The following is a 20,967-nucleotide window of genomic DNA, read 5'->3' as shown; positions in this document are numbered from 1 at the left end:
TCAAATTTTCCCAATGATGCATTCATACACTTTCCCAAATACCTTCTCTGCATTGTAATACTATCAGTATTCATAATGGCGCGGGGAAATGTCACAAAGTGCACCGTAACACTTACTCCGTCGCTAGATGCAGATCACGGAAGCGCACAAGACGTTATGCATAATGCAACCGGCTACCACGTGTCGCACGATCGCTCTGGGCACGTGTCTACTCTGCGTGAAGCTCTACCGGCTTCCGGATCGGACGTATCACATGAGGTGGATGTGGCGTCATCAGTTGAGGCTGTAAAAATTCATTCAAGCTTTTTTTAGAACAGATTTCGTATGTATACATAATTTTTAATATTTTATTTTAGGTCCATTGATACATTTTTATATTTAATTAATTACATGTATTATAGCTCTTAAGTATTTACATTAATAAAACGTGATTAAAATAAAGTGGACATTAGTGCTAAAAACTTCAATACAAATGTACAAACAAAATAGTATGTCATGTAAATTTTACATTTTTTATTTTGTTTTAATAAAATTTCAATGTGTAAATCATCTGTAGACATTCCAAAGACTTAAAATGCAGTATTATACACAAATAAATGAATATTGACTATCTTAGATATGTATCAGGTATTTATAATAGTATTTAACCACTCACCGAGATTTTCCTCAAAATTATGAGGTCAAACAAATTACATAAAATAAATAAAATATAAACTTTGTTTTTAACCACTTTTATTTTTGGTACTTTCGTGCCAACCAGTTTCGACAAGCATTTTGTCTTCTCCAGGGATGGATACGTACAACCGGTGCTAGTCGAAACAGGTTAGGATAGTTATACTTAAAATACGAGTAGTACAAAAAATAGTTTTAATTTTATTTGTAAAATGTGCCACAAAGTATCAGCAAAAAACATTTAAATAAAAAACAAGCTTTTTTTTACTTTTTCCCAGTAACCATAATGATGATGGTCGGTTAGATTACTTTAATTACTTACACAGTATTCCGAAATGAGTTTCAGTTAATTTTATTAGTCTGGAATCACGTGGCAGGAAAAATATGTTTGGGGTCCAATAATAAGGGTCCGAAGTGTGCCCAGAAGGTAGCGGGGACCCTCTGGCGACGGGAATTATCCAAATATTGAAACAAAACATTCCTTGTTATATTATAAAGCAGGATACAACTTTCTCGTGGTTTGTTTTACATAATTTCAGGACGATAAATACAACCTTTTGGGGTGGGCGTCCACCCCGTCACACCGTGGACAAAAAACACATTATTTATTTATTTATTTTTTATTCCTGAATTGTACAGCTTACATATAAAAAAAATTATAAAATAAACAAAATTTACATTAATAAAAACCCTTATACGCACCCCAATGGTGCATAGGGCATTGCTTCATACATATGAACACAGTGTTATCTTGATCGTTTACACACGAAGGAAAGGTGATCAGCCCTCCGCTTCAGGTACCAGTCCAGGGTAATATTAAATAAATATTACAGTGAAAAAATCACTTATATTTATTTGACCCCCCTGGGAATCAAACCTGGGACCTCCAGAACGGTAGCCGAGCTTGCTGACCATTACACTACAGAGGCGGACAATATAATAAACAAAAGTTAAATTTAAAATAATAAACATTACATTACAGTAACAAAAATAGTTACGTTAAAAAAAGCCAATTAAACAATTCCACATTTATGTTATAATACTATTAAAAAAACATTGAGATATTTAAAAAAAGGTTACGATATAAAATAAAAGATTTAGCAGGGAAGGAGAAGGATTAATTGCAAATGATTAAATGTAAACAAAACTTTTTAACAAAATGATTGAACTCAACCAAATTTATATTCTTTGTATATCGTAGTCATACAGGAGAAAGTGACCAAGTGCTTTTTTTTACAAAAAACGTGATCATTTTGACTATTTGATATCTTACTAGCTTAATGTTGCCCTGAAAAAATTCCAAAGGGTTTTAAATTTGGAAGTATAATATAAAAATAAAAAAAAATAAAACCCTTACCGCACCCCAATGGTGCATAGGGCACTGCTTCATATAAACGCAGTGTTATCTCGATCGATTACACATGAAGGAAAGGTGATCAGCCCTCCACTTCAGGTACCAGTCCAGTGTAATATTGAATAAATATTAGAGTGAAAAAATATATTGGAAGTATAATATATTGACTTAAAAATGACTAACTGCTTTGACGTTTATTTTCTTGCCAACAAAAGTGACTTAAATGGCCCTCCTGAACATTTTACGTTTTGTTAGTTGGTCACTTTCTCCTGTAAGACTACGATTTGTATTTAACCTGCACGTTTATTTGTTTCTGTAAGTTTGTTGTGTTCTCATCTAATTGATGAAAAACATTAAAACAATTTGTATTGTACTGTATTTCATATCTTGTAATATGTTTTTCATTGTTTCTGAACCATAAATAAATAAATTAATTAATAAAGTTACTATGTTTTGTATATTAAAATCATTGTTAACTTAGTAGTGAGGTGTGAATGATAAGGTATAATACTCTCCTTATCATTCATCTTTCGACTTGTGTAATACCACTTTAATAAATACTAATTCTTGACTACCGGTGTCCACTTATTGAACTTTTTTACTGTGCAATAAATCTTTTTAGTACAGCCTGAATGTTTTTTCTCCATTTGAAAAATATTTGGTATATTTAAAAAAAAGTAAGTAATACCTTATATTCAAAATGCAAAAACAACACTTTCTGCCCTGTAGCGGGTAAATACTATGTTAAAAATATGCCGCTTTTGCTGGGCTATAGTACATTTTCTGGGCATTCCGAAAACATACACAACTAAAAATTGACAATTTTTGATATATGGCGTATGATTTGTATAAAAATAAAATTTTGAAAGATAGAATGAAGACAAATGAATCACAGTGGGAATATTATTAAAAGTGGACTCGTAGTTTAATTTAGTTGGCCTGACATGGCATGAACAGAAGGATTTTTTGTAATCTTCTTCCTCTTCTTCTTTGGCTTTCTATCTGCTTGATTTTGGTCTCTTCTGTATCCCATTTCCTTCGGTCGGTTGATTTTTGAAGCTATTTTCTACCCCCACGGTGGCTTTTTCATGGGACCATCTTTTTCGAGGTCTTTCAATGCCTCTTTTATTCTCTCAAGGTCTCCATCTCAAAAAAATAGGTCAATCTTATTACACATATGGTATATAAAGTGATCACTGACACCAACCTATGATAAAATACGCTCCTCATCATTCATGGTTTACTTGTGTAATACAAAGTGAACAATCAATGATAAGAAGACTATTACATTAAAGTTACAAACCTTTAATATACAAAAAAAAACCTTTGATAAGTTGTTAGACCTGCAAATTCAATTCGATTCAAACCCTTATTCGCACCCCAATGGTGCATAGGGCACTGCATTATATAAACACAGTGTTATCTTGATCGTTAACACGAAGAAAAGGTGATCAGCCCTCCGCTTCAGGTACCAGTCTAGGGTAATATTGAATAAATATTAGAGTGATAAATTCACTTTTATTTATTTGACCCTCCCTGGGAATTAAACATGGGACCTCCAGAACGGTAGCCGAGCGTGCTGACCATTACACTACGGAGGCAGACATCCCCATACTCTGCAAATACCCATACTCTAATATTCTTCGATATGTAAATCAACATTTTTTTTAAATTATAAAGTGCCCATCTACTAGCGGTCACCGTGTAGTCGCTTTTGTTGAATCTTGCTGTCTTACAGAATTCGTACCCCGGTGGATTTCTGTTTGAGTATAATTACAGGGTGGGGCGTGTGTCGTGGTGTACTCCCGATTTATACATTTAAACGTTTTACAACAAACTCCAAGTGCGAGCATCTCACGCAAACAATTCTGTTTGCCAACTTCCTTTATCCTTATTTGCTCTGGATAATTGTCGTGTTTTTAAATAAAGTTTATCCAATGACAACTCAACGTCGACCTTCAACCTTCATAAAATGCAGGAAATAAAATTTTCGTAAATTTATTTATGTACGTCTCGATTGTTTTGATACACATGTCAATTATTATTGTTAATTATTACGAAAGACTCGTATAATAATAATAATTTTGATCACATATGGAGCTGAGCGCTGCGGAAATGCGCTACCTCAGACGAATGTGTTGAAAATCATTGTATGACAGAATTAAAAACGAAGATATAAGAAAGGAATGTAAGGCTGAACGAGGAATAATTGAAAACATTAGGAAGAGTTCTTTACGGTGGTATGGACATGTGGAGCGAATGGATAACGAGAGAATGACTAAGAAAATATATGTGGCGAATGTGAAAGGGAAAACAGAACAAAGACGACCGAAAAAGACTTGACACGATCAGATTAATCAGAAGCTAAAATCTGGCGGTGTCAAAAGTCTGCGTAATCGGAGGGCATGTATGACTAGATGTATGGATATGAAGGAGGCGAGGAGTGTATGTCAGAACAGAAGAATGTGGCGTTCCATCCTCTCTGCCTACCCCTGCGGGGAAACGGCGTGATGGTAGTAGTAGTAGTAGTACATATGGAGCTCTTTTTTTGTAAAATATAACAAATCTCATACAACACATCTCAAATATAACACAAAAACTGTCACAAACTTACAGGATTATGATTGTTCAATCCCTTCTTCTTCTTTTTCCATGTTCGATACCTAAGTGGAGCATATGGCCCACACAACACGTCTCTAAGTCACTCTGTCACGCGCCATCTCATTGACTTTCTCCCAGGTCAGTCTGGAATCTCGAAGTTCCATTGAGTATAGTCGGAAGAAGAGACAAGAGGGGTTATTGTTCTTGAATCACTAGAACTTCACTAGAAACATCTATTGGTGAGATGAAAATAATCTTTTTATTGAACAGATACTCTTATTTTTAGTATGTGAGATCCGAATCCTGGATTATAATCACATACATGAGAAAGGCCAGAAAATATCATTTTCATTTCAATTATTTTAGCTTATCATTTGACCAGCTAATTTATTTACAACATTTTGAGTGTGTCTAAATACTTGTTCACAAATCTGGATTATCTCCAATTCCAGGCTTCCATATTCTTCTTCATCTTTGATGAGATGTCAAAAAATAATATGAAAATAACTTCTATAATTGGAGATAATCCAGATTTGTGAACAAGTATATGGACACACTCAAAATGTTATAGTCGTGTTTACATTAATAAACTTGAAAGTGGTATAAAAGAAGGGTGTAATGTTTAAATTTAAGTCATTTTATTCAATAAAGACAATAAAAAAAGTACCTACCCTAGTATCCTATATGCTTTGCCGCCCTCCTATATATATAATATCATCCAAATATGTAATATTCTTCATCTTAGGCTTCGTCAGTAGCGTCATTTTTAACCCATTAAATATATTCCGCTTCTAGATTTTAATATCTGGTCCACAAGACTGATCATTTTGCCATCAACGATCTAGTAGACTTCTCTTCGCTTCAATACAGTGACTCTGCCCCACTAAAATGTGGATAATCTAGTGATTGAGTAAATTACATCTGAAAATGATAATTTTTAGGTAAACTATGTGCCAAAAATTAATATGAAAGCAGACATTTTCATTACGAAATTTGAAGAAATACTTTAATTTCTACTCTTCATTTCAACAGTGGTTTTATTATTATTACCTGCCCACATATTTTATTTTTAATACTAGCAACGCGTTGTCATGGTCTGATCGTGCGATGTGCACTGAAGTTTTCAAACATGATTTCAGTACTTTGAGTAGGTACTACTTTTATTCTATTTTCAAAAATTCTCAAAAAAAAAAAATTATAAAATAAATAAAATATTCAGTTTAAGGTGACGTCTACAGTCAAAATAAGTAAGTATTTTTAGCAAAAACCTTTATGAAATGTACATACGTAAGATCCTCTACCAAAAAAAAAATGAACACACTGATACATATGGTGAAAAATAATAATTACAAATTTTTAGAATTTTTCTGAAAATGAATTAATGCAATGGTGGTTCTCACGCAAAAGCGCGATAAATCGGAGTGATTTCAAAATGAACAGAGACTTTCATAATGTTTTATCTGGATGGTAGGATTTTTCATTTTAAAATCCAAGTCCCAATTGCGCTTCTGACCGGGATATGTGACGTCACGTTAAGCGGTAAAGGATATGTGACGTGTATTCTGTGGAGATCCGTAATTGGTCCGCTCCAGTTAGCGCGCTCCCATTGGCTTATCCAAACTGTGACGTCATGTTGTATCATGTACACTGTGTTGAATTATGGCCCAGGACTTTTTGTTATTTATTTGTGGAGAAACAAATTTACTTGGAAAAAAATATTTTCTTTTTAAGTTTTTTTAAAACATATAATATCTTACAACATTTTGATTGTGTCCAAATACTTGTTGACAAAATCTGGATTATCTCCAATTACAGGAGTCATTTTTATATTATTTTTTGACACCTCATCAAATGTGAAGATTTTTGAAATTTCATCAAAAATAATATGAAAATTACTCCTGTAATTGGAATAATCCACTCAAAGTGTTGTAATTAAATTATCTGGTCAAATTATAAGCTTAAATAATATAAATGGAAAACGAAATTTCCTGGCGTTTCTCATGTGTGTGATTGTAATCCAGGATTCGGACCTCACATACTAATAAAAGAGTTTCTGCTCAATAAAAAGCTTCTTTTCATCTCACCAATAGATATCTCTAGTGAAGTTCTAGTGATTCAAGAACAATTTTTCAAAATTGGTTTATTTATATATAGAACTTCCAAGAATTTGAGTAGTGTGGTTGTCAATAATGGGTAGAATTGGTGAATGTTACACGTGTGTAAAGTGATCACTTAAACCAGCCTATGACGGTCGTCAGCCCTGTAAATGCCCAGACTTCCATATTCTTGTTCATCTTTGATGAGATGTCAGAAAATAATACATAATATATGTTCACAGCATATTTGGGAGTGTCTAAATCCTTGTTCACAAATCTGGAAAAATAAAAAAAATTACATTTCTACATTTTATGCAGCTTATCATTTTATCACAGTGTTGTTAAGTTTGTGAATGAAATTCAGGTCAAATTATAAGCTGCATAAAAATTGCCTTTTTCAGGCGTCTCCCAGTGTGAAAAATACATTCTCCATTCATCTTCAAATTCTCGTCCGCACCCGATGGTGCATAGGGCAACTGCATCATATAAACGCAGTGTTATCTTGATAATTAACACACGAAGGAAGGGTGATCAGCCCTCCGCTTCAGGTACCAGTCCAGGGTAGTATTGAATAAATTTGATGTATTCTCAATATTATTAATATTTAAAGCATTTACTTTGTGGTAAGTCATTTTTACTTTTTTTTTCAAAATGTTAATAATATTAGTATATAACCGTTTTTAAAAGCCATACTACACCAAGTGCGGTGAGTGGTTATATACTAATATAATTAATGTTATCAACATGGTTATATGTTAATATTATTAACATTTGATTATGTTATATACTAATATTATTAACATTTTTGTAAAAAAAATAAGTAAAAATGAAGTCTGAAAAATCGTTATACAAAATCTGGATTATCTCCAAATACAAGATTTATTTTTGAAATTAACTCCTGTAATTGGAGATAATCCAGATTTTGTGAACAAGCATTTGGACACATTCAAAATGTTGTAAATAAATTGTCTGGTCAAATTATAAGCTTAAACAATAAAAATGAAAATGGTATTTTCTGGCGTTTCTCATGTGTGTGATTATAATCCAGGATTCTGACCTCACATACTAATATAAGAGTTTCTGCTTAGTAAAAAGCTTCTTTACATCTCACCAATAGATGTCTCTAGTGTAGTTCTAGTGATTCAAGAACAAGGTTTCTAAATTGGTTCATATATACAGAACTTCCAAGAATTTGAGTAGTGTGGTTGTCAATAATGGGTAGAATTGGTGAATGTTACACGTGTGTAAAGTGATCACTTAAACCAGCCTATGACGGTCGTCAGCCTCGTAAATGCCCAGACTTCCATATTCTTCTTCATCTTTGATGAGATGTCAAAAAATAATATGAAAAATCATATTTATTTGTTTTACCCCCCTATTTCCGAAACCGGTAGTTACGAATTAGAGTTTATTAAGGTGGTATTACATAAGTGAACGATGAATGATAAGGAGAGTGTTATATTACCATACCACAAAGGTAACCATGCTTTTGATGTACAAAATATGTTGAAATAATGTTTATTCTCATATAAGTTTGTTTATATCTAGTAAGCCGGTGTAGTGTGTTCTCGCGGAGCGAGTCTCGCCACACATTCCTGTATCATTCTGCCGGGGCTCACCGCAGCTGGCAGCACTAATTCAGTACTGCCACATCTCAAAACCAAACAACGCAATTCCGTACAGCGGAATTGTCTGTTGTGTGTGACGTCACACTCGACTGTCCTCTGGGAGATCCGAAGGACGGGTTGGCATCAAATAGTCGAGAAGCACGGCGGTTGGGAGTGTATTATACGTATACACTATTTGTTCGGTTGGTAACACACCAATCCAATGAAATAAAGCGCATTTTTTAATTTAATTTTACTTGGTAAATACCATTTATTCTTCAAATATATTTTTCATCCAAAGGACTTAACCTTAATTTTATTCTAATGCAAGGAAACACGTCTCACAATAGATAATAAAAAGTAATGGAGTTTACTAAGTTTAATTTAAATGAAATACTTGAAAGCTGCGGGGTCAGGAGTCGTAATAATCGTCGGGTATGTATGAGGAGATGCATGAATGTAGAAGAGGCGAAGAATGTTTGCAACGACAGAGTGGTGTGGCGTTCGATTCTCTCTGCCTACCCCTGCAGAGAAGCGTCGTGATGGTTAGTGAGTTCAAGTTTAAATGAAAAATAAATATATACCGCCATAAAGTAACTGCCAAATCAATTGATGAAATAAACTGTACTTCATTTCAGACCAAAAATGTACGTAATCGGAGGACGTATGAATATGATGTATGACTAGATGTATGGATGTGAAGTAAGCTAGGAGTGTATGTCAAGATTGAAGAGTCTGACCTCCTACCTCTCTGCCTACCTCTGCAGCCGGGTTGGTAGTAGTAGTACATTTTTATTGATTTGGCATTAATTTAGTGGAATAACATGATTATTTAAATACAAAAAAATATATAAAACTACTTTTTTCAGTTTATTAATATAAACACGACTAGTCTCGAGAACTACAGATGTTGATGAGAACATTTATAGTTCTTAAAACGAAAAACAAGGAGCATTCAAACAACCGCTTTTGTTGGAAAAACAAAAAAACACAGTATTTTATTAAAATTAAACACTTAAATATACCACTTTAATGAGTTTTATTTTTATTTACGACTAGTTTCGAAAATGACACATGTTTTCATCTTCTGGTACAAATTATAAGTTTTAATTTGTACCAGAAGATGAAAACATCTGTCGTTTTCGAAACTAGTCGTAAATAAAAATAAAACTCATTAAAGTAGTATATTCAAGTGCTAAATTTTAATAAAATAATCATGTCATTCCACAAAGCTACTGCCGAATCAATAAATAATATAAAAAACACAGTGTTGAAAAAATAAATCCTCAAAATACATTTACTGTTCTTCAGTCGTATTTATGAATAATCAAGTAGATATATTACGAATATTATTATTTATTTCCTGAAATATTTCGCGCGGAACAAATCACCTTGTATTTATGAAAAGGCACGAATAAAAAATAATATATGGAAAAATATTAAAATGGATTATAATTTAATCTGGAATTGAATTAAAAATACCTGGTATTAACATCGTATTATTTACGGATTGTCGGAATACTAAAACACGTTATTAAATTTTCTAGAATGAAAGATGATAGGGTGTTCATAAATTAATGATCTTTTTTATTTGTAATTTTTTATAAAGTACCAAAAAAACGGATGGAGAATGACAAAAAATGGTATTTTAATTTACGTATTAAATGTTAAAATCAAACATTAATTTTTTGAGTCAACTAAATTGTATTTTATGGTTAAAATGCCATAACTAGATGAAACAGTTGTCACTCAATTTATATTTTATGTATTTTTCAACAATAAAATACAATTAAGCAGACTCAGAAATCAGTATCTTTATAAAATTTATAGACTTTGTTTTCACCACTTTTTTTATTCATATAATTCAACCTACTGGTTTCAACAATACAATGTCATTATCAGGGTTTGTTTTAAGTATAATTTTTTTTTTTTAAAATATTAGAATACTTTCACAAAAAAACTTCCACACACCTAAAAAAATCTTCAAAAAATCCTAAATGTTATTTTTATTATTCATTGCATAGCAACCCCAAATAACGACTAATGGAATCACCCCAAAAAAAGTCTATTAATTTTATAAAGATATTATAAAATGTACCATAAAGTATCTGCGGAAAACATTCAAGAAATCAGAAATCAGTGTTTGATTTTAACATTTTAAACGTAAATTAAAATGGAGTTCTTAAAATTAAACGCCAAATCTATAAAAAAAGTTTAAAAAATTGTATTTTAATCCTATTATTTTTTACTTCCTCTTCTTCCGGTACCATGTCGGGGATTCCTGATGTTGGAGACGATTCCGGAGAAAGCTTTTCTTTCCTCTGTTTATCAAAATACCTCCCTCACTCTTTTATTCCGATCCAATCATTTATATTTTCAGTCAGGACATCTACTTCATCATTAAACAATTGTCAGGCCCATACTTCTCTATGGCTCCGAATGCTAGACGATGTATAGCATCTACTCTAGGCAACTAGAACTGCTGAAATGCGAATGCTTAAATGGTCAGCTGGGGTGTCAGTCTGGCTGTAACTGGTATCAATAGTAAGGTAGAGGAAAGGCAATTGAGATAGTATGGGCACAAAAGGGGGTAGAAAACCTGAACATATTGTAAACCAGGCGATCGCCATAGATCTTCCTCGATAAACATTTAGAGGAAGACCAAAACATCTTCTCTCTCAAAGTTTTACATAAAAGTCGTCGTTACAGATGGATGAGGTTTTTCATATTATTGAATGTATGCCTACATTTTCCAATTCATTATTTGGTCTCCATATTTGGTTTTCTTTACCAAGTTGCTTTATACGCAATTGGAGAATGTTAGAACACTAAAAAATTCCAGACGTTTCTACCATATCATTATAATATTACGATGTTACTACCAATATTTTCTTGGAATATTGCTGATATAATACTTTCCTCATAATTTATCATTCACATTGTGTAATGATATCGACTACATTTGACCTGATTATGGAATGATAATTCCAAATCTAGTAATTATGAATTGTTTTTAAAACGTTTTATACAAAGAAACGATGAATGATAAAGAGTGTGATATTATCATACCACAAAGTTAACGATGCTTTTAATATCCAAAGTACATATATTAGTGATATTTCGATAAATAAAAATAAATAAAACCCTTATCCGCACCCAATGGTGCATAGGGCACTGCGTCATATAAACCCAGTGTTATCTTGATCGTTTACACATGAAGCAAAGTTGATCAGCCCTCTGCTTCAGGTACCAGTCCAGGGTAATATTAAATAAATATTACAGTGAAAAAATCACTTATATTTATTTTACCCCCCTTGGGAATCGAACCCGGGACCTCCAGAACGATAGCCGAGAGTGCTGACCATTACACTACGGAGGTAGACATTTCGATTAAGTAAGGTTTTAATAAAATCAAAAGAAGCGATGACTTTCTAGATGCCCTATATCCTTGTTTACTGAAAATTCTATGAAAAAATACAATGATTTTTATTGTATAGAAATGGCTGGTTTTAATCCGCGTTCTAGTCATTCAACTCTCAAATCAACGGTCGATTGGTTGTCTGAGTGGGTTGAACCAATATTGGATTTGTTGAACAATGTTCTCCTGGAGTAGTAAGGCAGTAAGCAGCATGGGGTAAGTGTTTTCATTCAATTCACTCGTGAATTGTCGATGGAATGCAACTCGAATGATACGAGTGCCAGACGTGTGATTAGGTAGGGGTTTAGGTTTTAGAATTGAATTTGGAATGGGAATGTAACAATGAAATGAGTGTTTTTTTTATTATTTAATAAAATTATTACTTCTTATAATGAAAAGATAATTGATAAGGACAGTATTAAATAATACTAGTAATAAAAGAAAGCTTACTAACTTACTAACCATTACGCCGCTTCACCGCAGGGGTAGGCAGAGATAATATAACTCAACACCAACCAGTCTTTACCTCTTCCACATTCATACATCTTATATCTCATTTTCCGACTCCTGACCTGACCACTTTCAAGTACTTAAAATACTTGATTATGCCACATTTTCCTGTGGAAGAAAGAATATTGAAAATTAGAGCAACAGGGCTTACGACCTGGTATTTGGCTGGCTGGTGACGTTCACCATTCTGCCCATTATCGAATATCCATATCGTATTAGTTCTTGAAACTTGTATTTGAGTATATGCAATGGTCTCATATCCTTCCACATACCGGTTAGGTTTTCGATATATTCGTGAAGTATGGCTGGTTGTTTTGCCGTAAGTTTAGCGATTGGTGAATTATGAACCTTTTTTTGACAACGTCAGATTGAATTTTAGCAGCGTATGTTTTTGTTTTTTTTTATTTTTATTATTGACATTTCATTTGTTTGTATTCCAGCCCACGTGACGGCCATGGTGGGTGGGGCCGGTGCGCTGCGCTGCGAGGTGGACCGGGCCAAGTGCGGCGAGGTGCACTCGCTCAAGTGGTACCGCGGCGAGCAGCGCATCTACGTGTTCTCCGAGGGCCGCGGCGTGGCCCGCAAGGAGGGTGACATGAGCGACAGGTAGGGACACGACTTGCTAGTGTTGTTGCCTGTATTCCAGCCCACTGCGCTGCGAACTTTGATGTGTTACTTGAGCCCAGTACAAAAAAAAAATGAAATCTGTATTTGGTTTACAATAATCAACGTATCACCTGTTATAAAAGTTGTAATAAAAGTGTCACCTGTTAGGGAAACAATGAATCATGTCAATACGTTCATTATTGTAAACCAAATACAGATCTTTTTTTTTGTATTGGGCTCAAATAACACATCAAAGTTCAAGTAGCCCCGTTCTACGGTGCGGTGATGTGCATCCATCTTGTGTATATATATATATATATATATATATATATATATATATATATATATATATATATATATATATATATATATATATATTTATATATATATACATATATATATATATATATATATATATATATATATATATATATATATATATATATATATATATATATATATATATATATATATATATATATATATATATATATATATATATATATATATATATATATATATATATATATATATATATATATAAAGGTGAATCCTTCGAATCCGTCTTCTTTCTCATTGCTGAAGGCTGTGACCCTTGCAGAAGCTATGACTCTTCTCCAGTTATCTCTTGACTGCGCTGCACGTAGCGCTCCAACCACTGAGGTAACTTGATCGATTCATCTCCACATTTCAAATGCGTCAATTTTTTCCCCCTTTCTGATGTTTTTACTGTCCATGTTACAGCAACATAGAGAAAAATGTAGTGGACCAAGCTCTTGACAAGCTGTATCTTGGTGTTGTTACTCATACCCCGGTCTTTCAAGATTAATATAAATTTATTAACTATTATATATACCAAAGAATATGGGAGTTTGGACATTCCAGGGCTACTTAGTATTTGGATAACTAAATAAATAATTCTTTAGACTTGTTTAACGTTCAACATTCTGTTTTCGAAAGAAGATGGAAATCTGACCATCTCTGGGCTAACGACCTGGTATACTACAAGGTGAATGATACACAAGTTCATATAATGATCACTTAAGCCAGCCAAATGCCAGGTTGGAAGCCCTGGGGTGAATAAATTTATTACAAGCAATCAAAATTTTAAGGGTAAACTCAAAATTTTAAGGGTAAATTTTAAGGTAAACTAAAGGATAATCCACGCAGACCGTATTTTAAAATTTTAAATATATATTTCGAATTATTAATATTTTCACATATTTAAGGTAAAACCTACTTATTTTTGTAGCTCTAATTTTATATGTTCAAGCATGTAGAACGTTTTAAGTTACAACCCGTATATTTTAAACAAAATTTTCATATTTCGCTGGCACTTTTTATTTCTGCGTGACCTATAAATTATAAAATGCTCCAGGATTTATGATAATATTGTGAGGGAGATAATGTGTTTGTAAGGAAATATGGCAACATTCTGTTGAACATTAGTGTTGTGTGTTGAATTTAGAATTTTTATTAGGTATGTACAGTACGGACCATAAATGCGGGATCGCTTTAGCTACGTAGCGACAAAAACTCAGTCCCGTATCTTCTAAAAGATTCCCTCGAAAACTCCGCATTTTTTATGCAGACCACAACTTCTCAAACTATTATTTCATTATACTTTTTTTCATTAATTGATTCGGCAACAATTTTGTACATACAGTTGAATAAGTCATGAACAATTAGAAAATTTATAAATACATAAAAAATTTAATTCTGATAAGACGCTAGTTAATAATATGCTTTTTCAAAATACGTCACCAACTTCTTTATTTACCTGAATATTTTATTGCTCATTAGTTTTACTATTCACCTGTAGATGAAAACGTTTGTAGTTTTTGAAACAAGTCGTGTGTAATGAAATTTTTTAAAAAATCGTCAAGTGGTATTACAAGTTTCTAGAATGTTTTTCGCAGATACTTTGGCACATTTTATAAACTTTATAAAATTTTGGATTAATTAAATTAATTGATTAATTAAATTTATATAATTAATTATTTAGGATTTTTATGCATTCGATGCATTCTGCATCATTTTCAAACACCTTAATACATACGGTGTTTGAAAATGATGCGGAATGCATCACAGTGTCACAGTAAATTTTAAGAAATAGTGGTATTTACTAAGTAAAACTTAAAGTGGATAGATTGTACCACAAAGTGACTGTTGAATAAATTAATGAAAATATGTCCTATTTGAAAACAAAGTTACATGAACAGGATCGAATATCCATCTGCTAATATAAAATATTAAAAACCTTTTCATCAATTGATTCGGCAGTCACTTGGACCTAAAATCTATCAATTTTTAATAAATGTTTAAGTTAGTAAATACCACAATTTCTTAAAATCTACTGTGACACGTGTTTCTATGCATTCCGCATCATTTTCAAACACCGTATGTGTTTCCGTATTTGAAAATGGTGCGGAATGCATCGAAACACGTGTCACAGTAGATTTTAAGAAATAGTGGTATTTACTAAGTAAAAATTTGATCAAAAATAGATAGATTTTTACCACAAAGTGACTGTCTAATCAATTAATCAAAATATGTCCTATTTGAAAAAAAAGTTACATGAACAGGATCGAATATCCATCTGCTAATGTAGAATATTAAAAGTCAATTAATTTAGAATCGAATATTTTAAATTATTTTGAATAATTATGTTTTATTTAAATTTAATCCTATTTTATTTATTTATTTTAAAAAACATATAACATACATAAAACATTTATAGGTACATATAATATTCCCAATGAGTAATTTCTATTTCTCATTTTGGGACATGGTATTAAGGTTAACAAGACTGGAACACAAATAATAAAGTAACAAAAGAGATTTTTTTTAAATAACCAAAACTAATACTAATACATGGCAAAATATAAAAATAATAAACATGTATAATAAATAGGCACCAGAAGCATATTTAAAAGAAATTAATGAAAAAACATAACGTAAGAAGCATATTTAAAATAAACAATAACAAATGAGAAAATATAAAAAACATAAGGTAAAAACAAAATAAGAAAATATGACTAATCACTACATATATATCTTTCTATCTTATCTGGTTAAAATTGTTATTTTATCTTTTAGTAAAAAAAGTTTGACGGTTCGCTTCGTGTAATACCGCGGGGTAGGGAGGCTGCGTAGGTAAGGGAAGGTTCCGTGTTAGGGCCGGCGCTGTGTGTTATGTGTGTTTAATGGATTCCCGCCAGAGAAGGGAGAGACTAAGCCCTCGGAGCACAATGTACGGTACATAATACAGTTTACATGCCCATACCATGTACATACTGATTCCAACTACTTAACTTCCTCTTACAGCTCCGACAGACTAGATACGCTACGCAAACAATAATAAGGATTTGGTAATTTTCTTTGTTTTTAAATCAAACTTTTAGTTCTGACAAGTCAACTGCTGAAATTTGTTTTCAATAATAATTATTAACAAATTAGTTTACATGCCCATAGTATTTACATACTGATTCCAACTACCCAACTTCCTCTTACAGCTCCTACAGACTAGATACGCTACGCAAACAAAAATAAGGATTTGATAATTTTCTTTGTTTTTAAATCAAACTTTTAGTTCTGACAAGTCAACTGCTGAAATTCTTTTTCAATTATAATTTCTTAACCCTTCTCGCTCCCAATGGTGCATAGGGCACTGAATCGTATTGAATCATTATTATCTTGATCGTGAACACACGAAGGGAAGGTGATTAGCCCTCCACTTCAAGTACCAGTCCAGGGTTATATTGAATCAATATTACAGTGAAAACATCACTTATATTTATTTGACCTCCCCCCTGGGAATCGAACTCAGGACCTCAAGAACGGTAGACGAGCGTGCTGTCCATTACACTACAGTCGAATAATAATTTTAAAAAAATAATTTTAAAGGTGTTTCTTAAATAAGATAAATCAATATAAGGGGTCATTATAAAGTAAAGCCATATTTAAGAGAGAAAAAAATTACTCCTATAACTGGAGATAATCCAGATTTGTGAACAAGTATTTTGACACACTCAAACAGTTATAAATCTGATTTTTCCTTTCAAGAACGTCATAAATCGAAAATGGTCGATTTTCAAATGTGCATGTTTTTGGAATGTCCAGAAAATGTAGTATACCGCAGCAAAAAAGGCATATTTTTAATTTAATATTTACCCGCTACAGGGCAGAAAATGTTGTTTTTGCATTTTGAAGAAAAGGTGTTGTTTATTTATTTTTTTAAATAAACTAAATATTTTTCAAATGGAGAAAAAACCTTCAGGTTTTACCTAAAAAGATCTGTTGCACAGTAAAAATTTCAGCTTGATATCTATTTTTAATAAATTGTATTATATTAAACATTAAAAACGTTCTCCTGAAAAATCAAGTTTTTTGATTTATGACGTTCTTGAAAGGAGTGAGCGATATGTACTAGTATTACTTACAAATAACATGTTACCTACGAAAAACATATCAATTTTCTAGTAATACGTTGATACCATTATGTAACAAGATTCTAAGATATGTTTTCCGCGGTAAATTGCATTGTCTTTATATTTCACACCGGTGAGAGGATAATATATTTTCGTATTTCAGTCTGTGAAAGTTTCCTGAAAGGGAAAAGTCCTTGAAATATTATAATACCTGCCTTACGAATTCTTTCAGTCAGTCGCAACACCAGGAATTCGGAATATCCAGCAAAACTGAAAAATTCACTTTTCAACAAAATAATGTTATGTTTAAAAATATATTATTCACGACACAGTTCAAAGCCTTTACATGACTCAAGCAAGGCGCATTTAAATACGTTATAGAGGTCTCAAAAGAGACGAAGCAATCTTTTATTGTTGATTCTCAAATTAACGTTCAATCATAAGAATATAATAATACATTATTTTTTGACATCTCTTCAAAGATGAAGAAGAATATGGAAGTCTGAAGAATATGGAGGCAGACGACCGTCATGGCTGTTTTAAGTGATCACTTTACACACGTGTAACATTCACCAATTCAACCCATTATTGACAACCACACTACTCAAATTCTCAATGTCTCTAGTGTAGTTCTAGTGATTCACGAACAAGGTTTCTAAATTGGTTCATACATATAGGACTTCCAAGAATTTGAGAAGTGTGGTTGTCAATAATGGGTAGAATTGGTGAATGTTACACGTGTGTAAAGTGATCACTTCAGCCTATGACAGACGTCAGCCCCGTAAATACCCAGACATATTCTTCTTCATCTTTGATGAGATGTCAAAAATAATATGATAATAACTCCTGTAATTGGAGATATTCCAGATTTTGTGAACAAGTATTTGGACACACTCAAAATGTTGTCATTAAATTTAAACTCATTTTGTCAGAAAAAATGACATAAAATCCAGCCGCTGTTTTGCTGTGTATAAAACATTAACTTTTGTCAAGCCCCACACAGTCTGGTGATGTCAATTACGACAAAACCCGGTTGCTGAAAAAATAAAATAATTTTAAAATATAATTATTCACATATCGATTCGATAGTAATATCGTATAATTGAGTTGCGTGCAAACTAAGTGTAGTCTTACTGAAACTATATCACAAATTACCTCTGCAATTTCCTTTGATACAACTAATTTAGGCAATTTCCGGCCGTCCGATATTCCAGGATATATTTGGTGGCTCCAAGTCACAACACCATAACTGCAAAATAAAATATATTTTGTGAAATTTGTTCCAAATTAACTCCACCTTTGTAGTAAGGTGGTCAGCGCATTTGTCTATCGTGTTCAATTCAATTTCAATACAATTCATTTCTATTCAATTTATTTACTTTAAATTAACAGATACATTACAAACTAAAAAAAATTAAAGCGTATACATTTAAATACATTAAGATCGACAATAAGCAAGAATACTATTGCTTAAGGTGTTGAAGAATCCCGCTTCGGTGAACTTGTTCAGACACATGGAGCAGATTAATATCCAATGAGATATTATTCAACATAGCGTCAGATGGAGGTCTTCGGTTCGATTCCCAGGCGGGTCAAAAAAAACACGAGTGATTTTCACTCACATATTTATTTCATATCATCCCGGACTGGTACAAGAAACGTAGGGCTGATCACTTTGACCTTCATGCAATTGACGATCAAGATAACTCTACGTCACTACGATGCAGTGCCCTATGCACCATTGGGTGTGGATAAGTGTTAGAATACATAAATGAGCTAAATAAAATTAAATATTGTAAAGACATCGGGAGTTTGTGAGTTTTTCTAGTTATGTCCATATATTTTCTATAGTTGATATATATTATCTTCTAACCCTTATGCGCACCCAATGGCGCATAGGGTACTGCATCGTATTGACGCAGTGTTATCTTGATCGTTACTTATATGTATGCAAGGTGATCACTCCTGCGCTTCAAAGATCAGTCCAGAGTAATATTAAATAAATATTAGAGTGCGAAATCACTTATATTTATTTTCACATCCCCCGGGAATCGAACCTGAGACCTCTAGCACGGTACGGTCTGTTGATAATTAGTTTTAAAAAATTAATAACTTTCACACCGTTAGATTGATATTTTTTATAATTCTTTTTTTTAAACTTTATCATTTCGTAAATATAATTAACTTATTACACTAAAACTAGTACCAACTGTTCTCCCTCATAAATTTAAAATTATTTAATTATTTATTTCTTGTTGAAATAGTTCTTCTAAAATTATTGATATGTAAAAAAAAACACAAATGTTTTAAGTAATTAAATTACCTAATATATTGGGTTTGTATTCTGTAATCTGTTTTTCAGTAAAATACATTAATTATTCATTATGACGGTCAAACGACATATTAGTAACCATTTAGCGATAATGTGTAATACGTTATTTAAACGTGACTTTACGTATTTGATAATGGTTACATAAATGTATATGTGTGAGTGTTTGTGTATATGTGGGTATATATATATATATATATATATATATATATAAACATATATAAAATAACTAGGTACCTACCTATACGTTTTATTAAGTACCTACATATAGTATAAATCTACCACCAGATGTCGCATGCGTCGCGCTGAATAAAACAAAAGACATTAGATAGAAAAAATATAATATTCTGAACTGTCAGAATCAGATAGATAGATAGGTAGAAAGATATTATAAAGATCAATTAAGAATAAACTTTTATTGTCACTTTAATTACAAAGCAACACATTGTTTATTTTATTATTATACACCCCCTTTACATATAATTTACACCCAATTTACAAAGAAAAATATTACCACGTTATATATATATATATATATATATATATATATATATATATATATATATATATATATATATATATATATATATATATATATATATATATATATATATATATAAATATATATATATATATGTATATATATATATATATATATATTTATGTATGTATATATATATATATATATATATATATATATATATATATATATACATTTATATATATATATATATATATATATATATATATATATATATATATATATATATATATATATATATATATATATATATATAAATATATATATATATCGCTCATTACATAAAATATAATGTAAGCCATTTAATAATAATAAAAAATTAAAAAAGAGGCAAAAAACTGCAAAATATCCTGATTTTGGTATTAAATTAGTAACATTTTTATCATTACATTATAAATTATAAAAAAAAATTTAGCGATTACTCTTTTTTTAACTTTAAATTTCATTTATTATGTGGTTTAACAAGGTATTACATCATTAGCGATATACTCGTCTACAAAATGCCATTATCTTGAAATGAAAGAAAAATAAAAATATGGCTTGAATAAATTGTATTAAAATGAAATCCGAATATCTAAAATTCCACGAATAAAATAACCAATTTCGATATGACATTGACGAAATTGTGCCTGACAGCAGAAAGATTTGAAATGGTATTGTAATTTACTGTACAATTTACTTTACAATTGGATAATACTGTAAGTAATAACCCCATAACGTCCGCCTCCGTGGTGTAATGGTCAGCGTGTTTAGCTACCGTGCTGGAGGTCCCGGGTTCGATTCCCAGGGGGGTGAAAATGGAT

At 31.7% G+C, this 20,967-nt stretch overlaps 1 protein-coding gene across 1 annotated transcript in view; it reads left to right on the top strand.

The window, feature by feature from the left end:
- The window catches only part of LOC148301050 (uncharacterized), a 452,825-nt gene that overhangs the window by 256,020 nt on the left and 175,838 nt on the right, over positions 1–20,967 (top strand). Inside the window, exon 3 of the mRNA XM_088273881.1 lies at positions 12,699–12,864. Coding sequence (XP_088130007.1) covers positions 12,699–12,864 — 166 coding nt within the window. The remainder of the gene's footprint in view (positions 1–12,698; positions 12,865–20,967) is intronic.

This window comes from Brachycentrus maculatus, unplaced genomic scaffold (assembly GCF_059751285.1).
Source record: "Brachycentrus maculatus isolate JH-2025_06_01 unplaced genomic scaffold, ASM5975128v1 h1tg000616l, whole genome shotgun sequence".
Taxonomy (NCBI): domain Eukaryota; kingdom Metazoa; phylum Arthropoda; class Insecta; order Trichoptera; family Brachycentridae; genus Brachycentrus; species Brachycentrus maculatus.
This window is presented reverse-complemented; position numbering and strand designations above follow the sequence as displayed.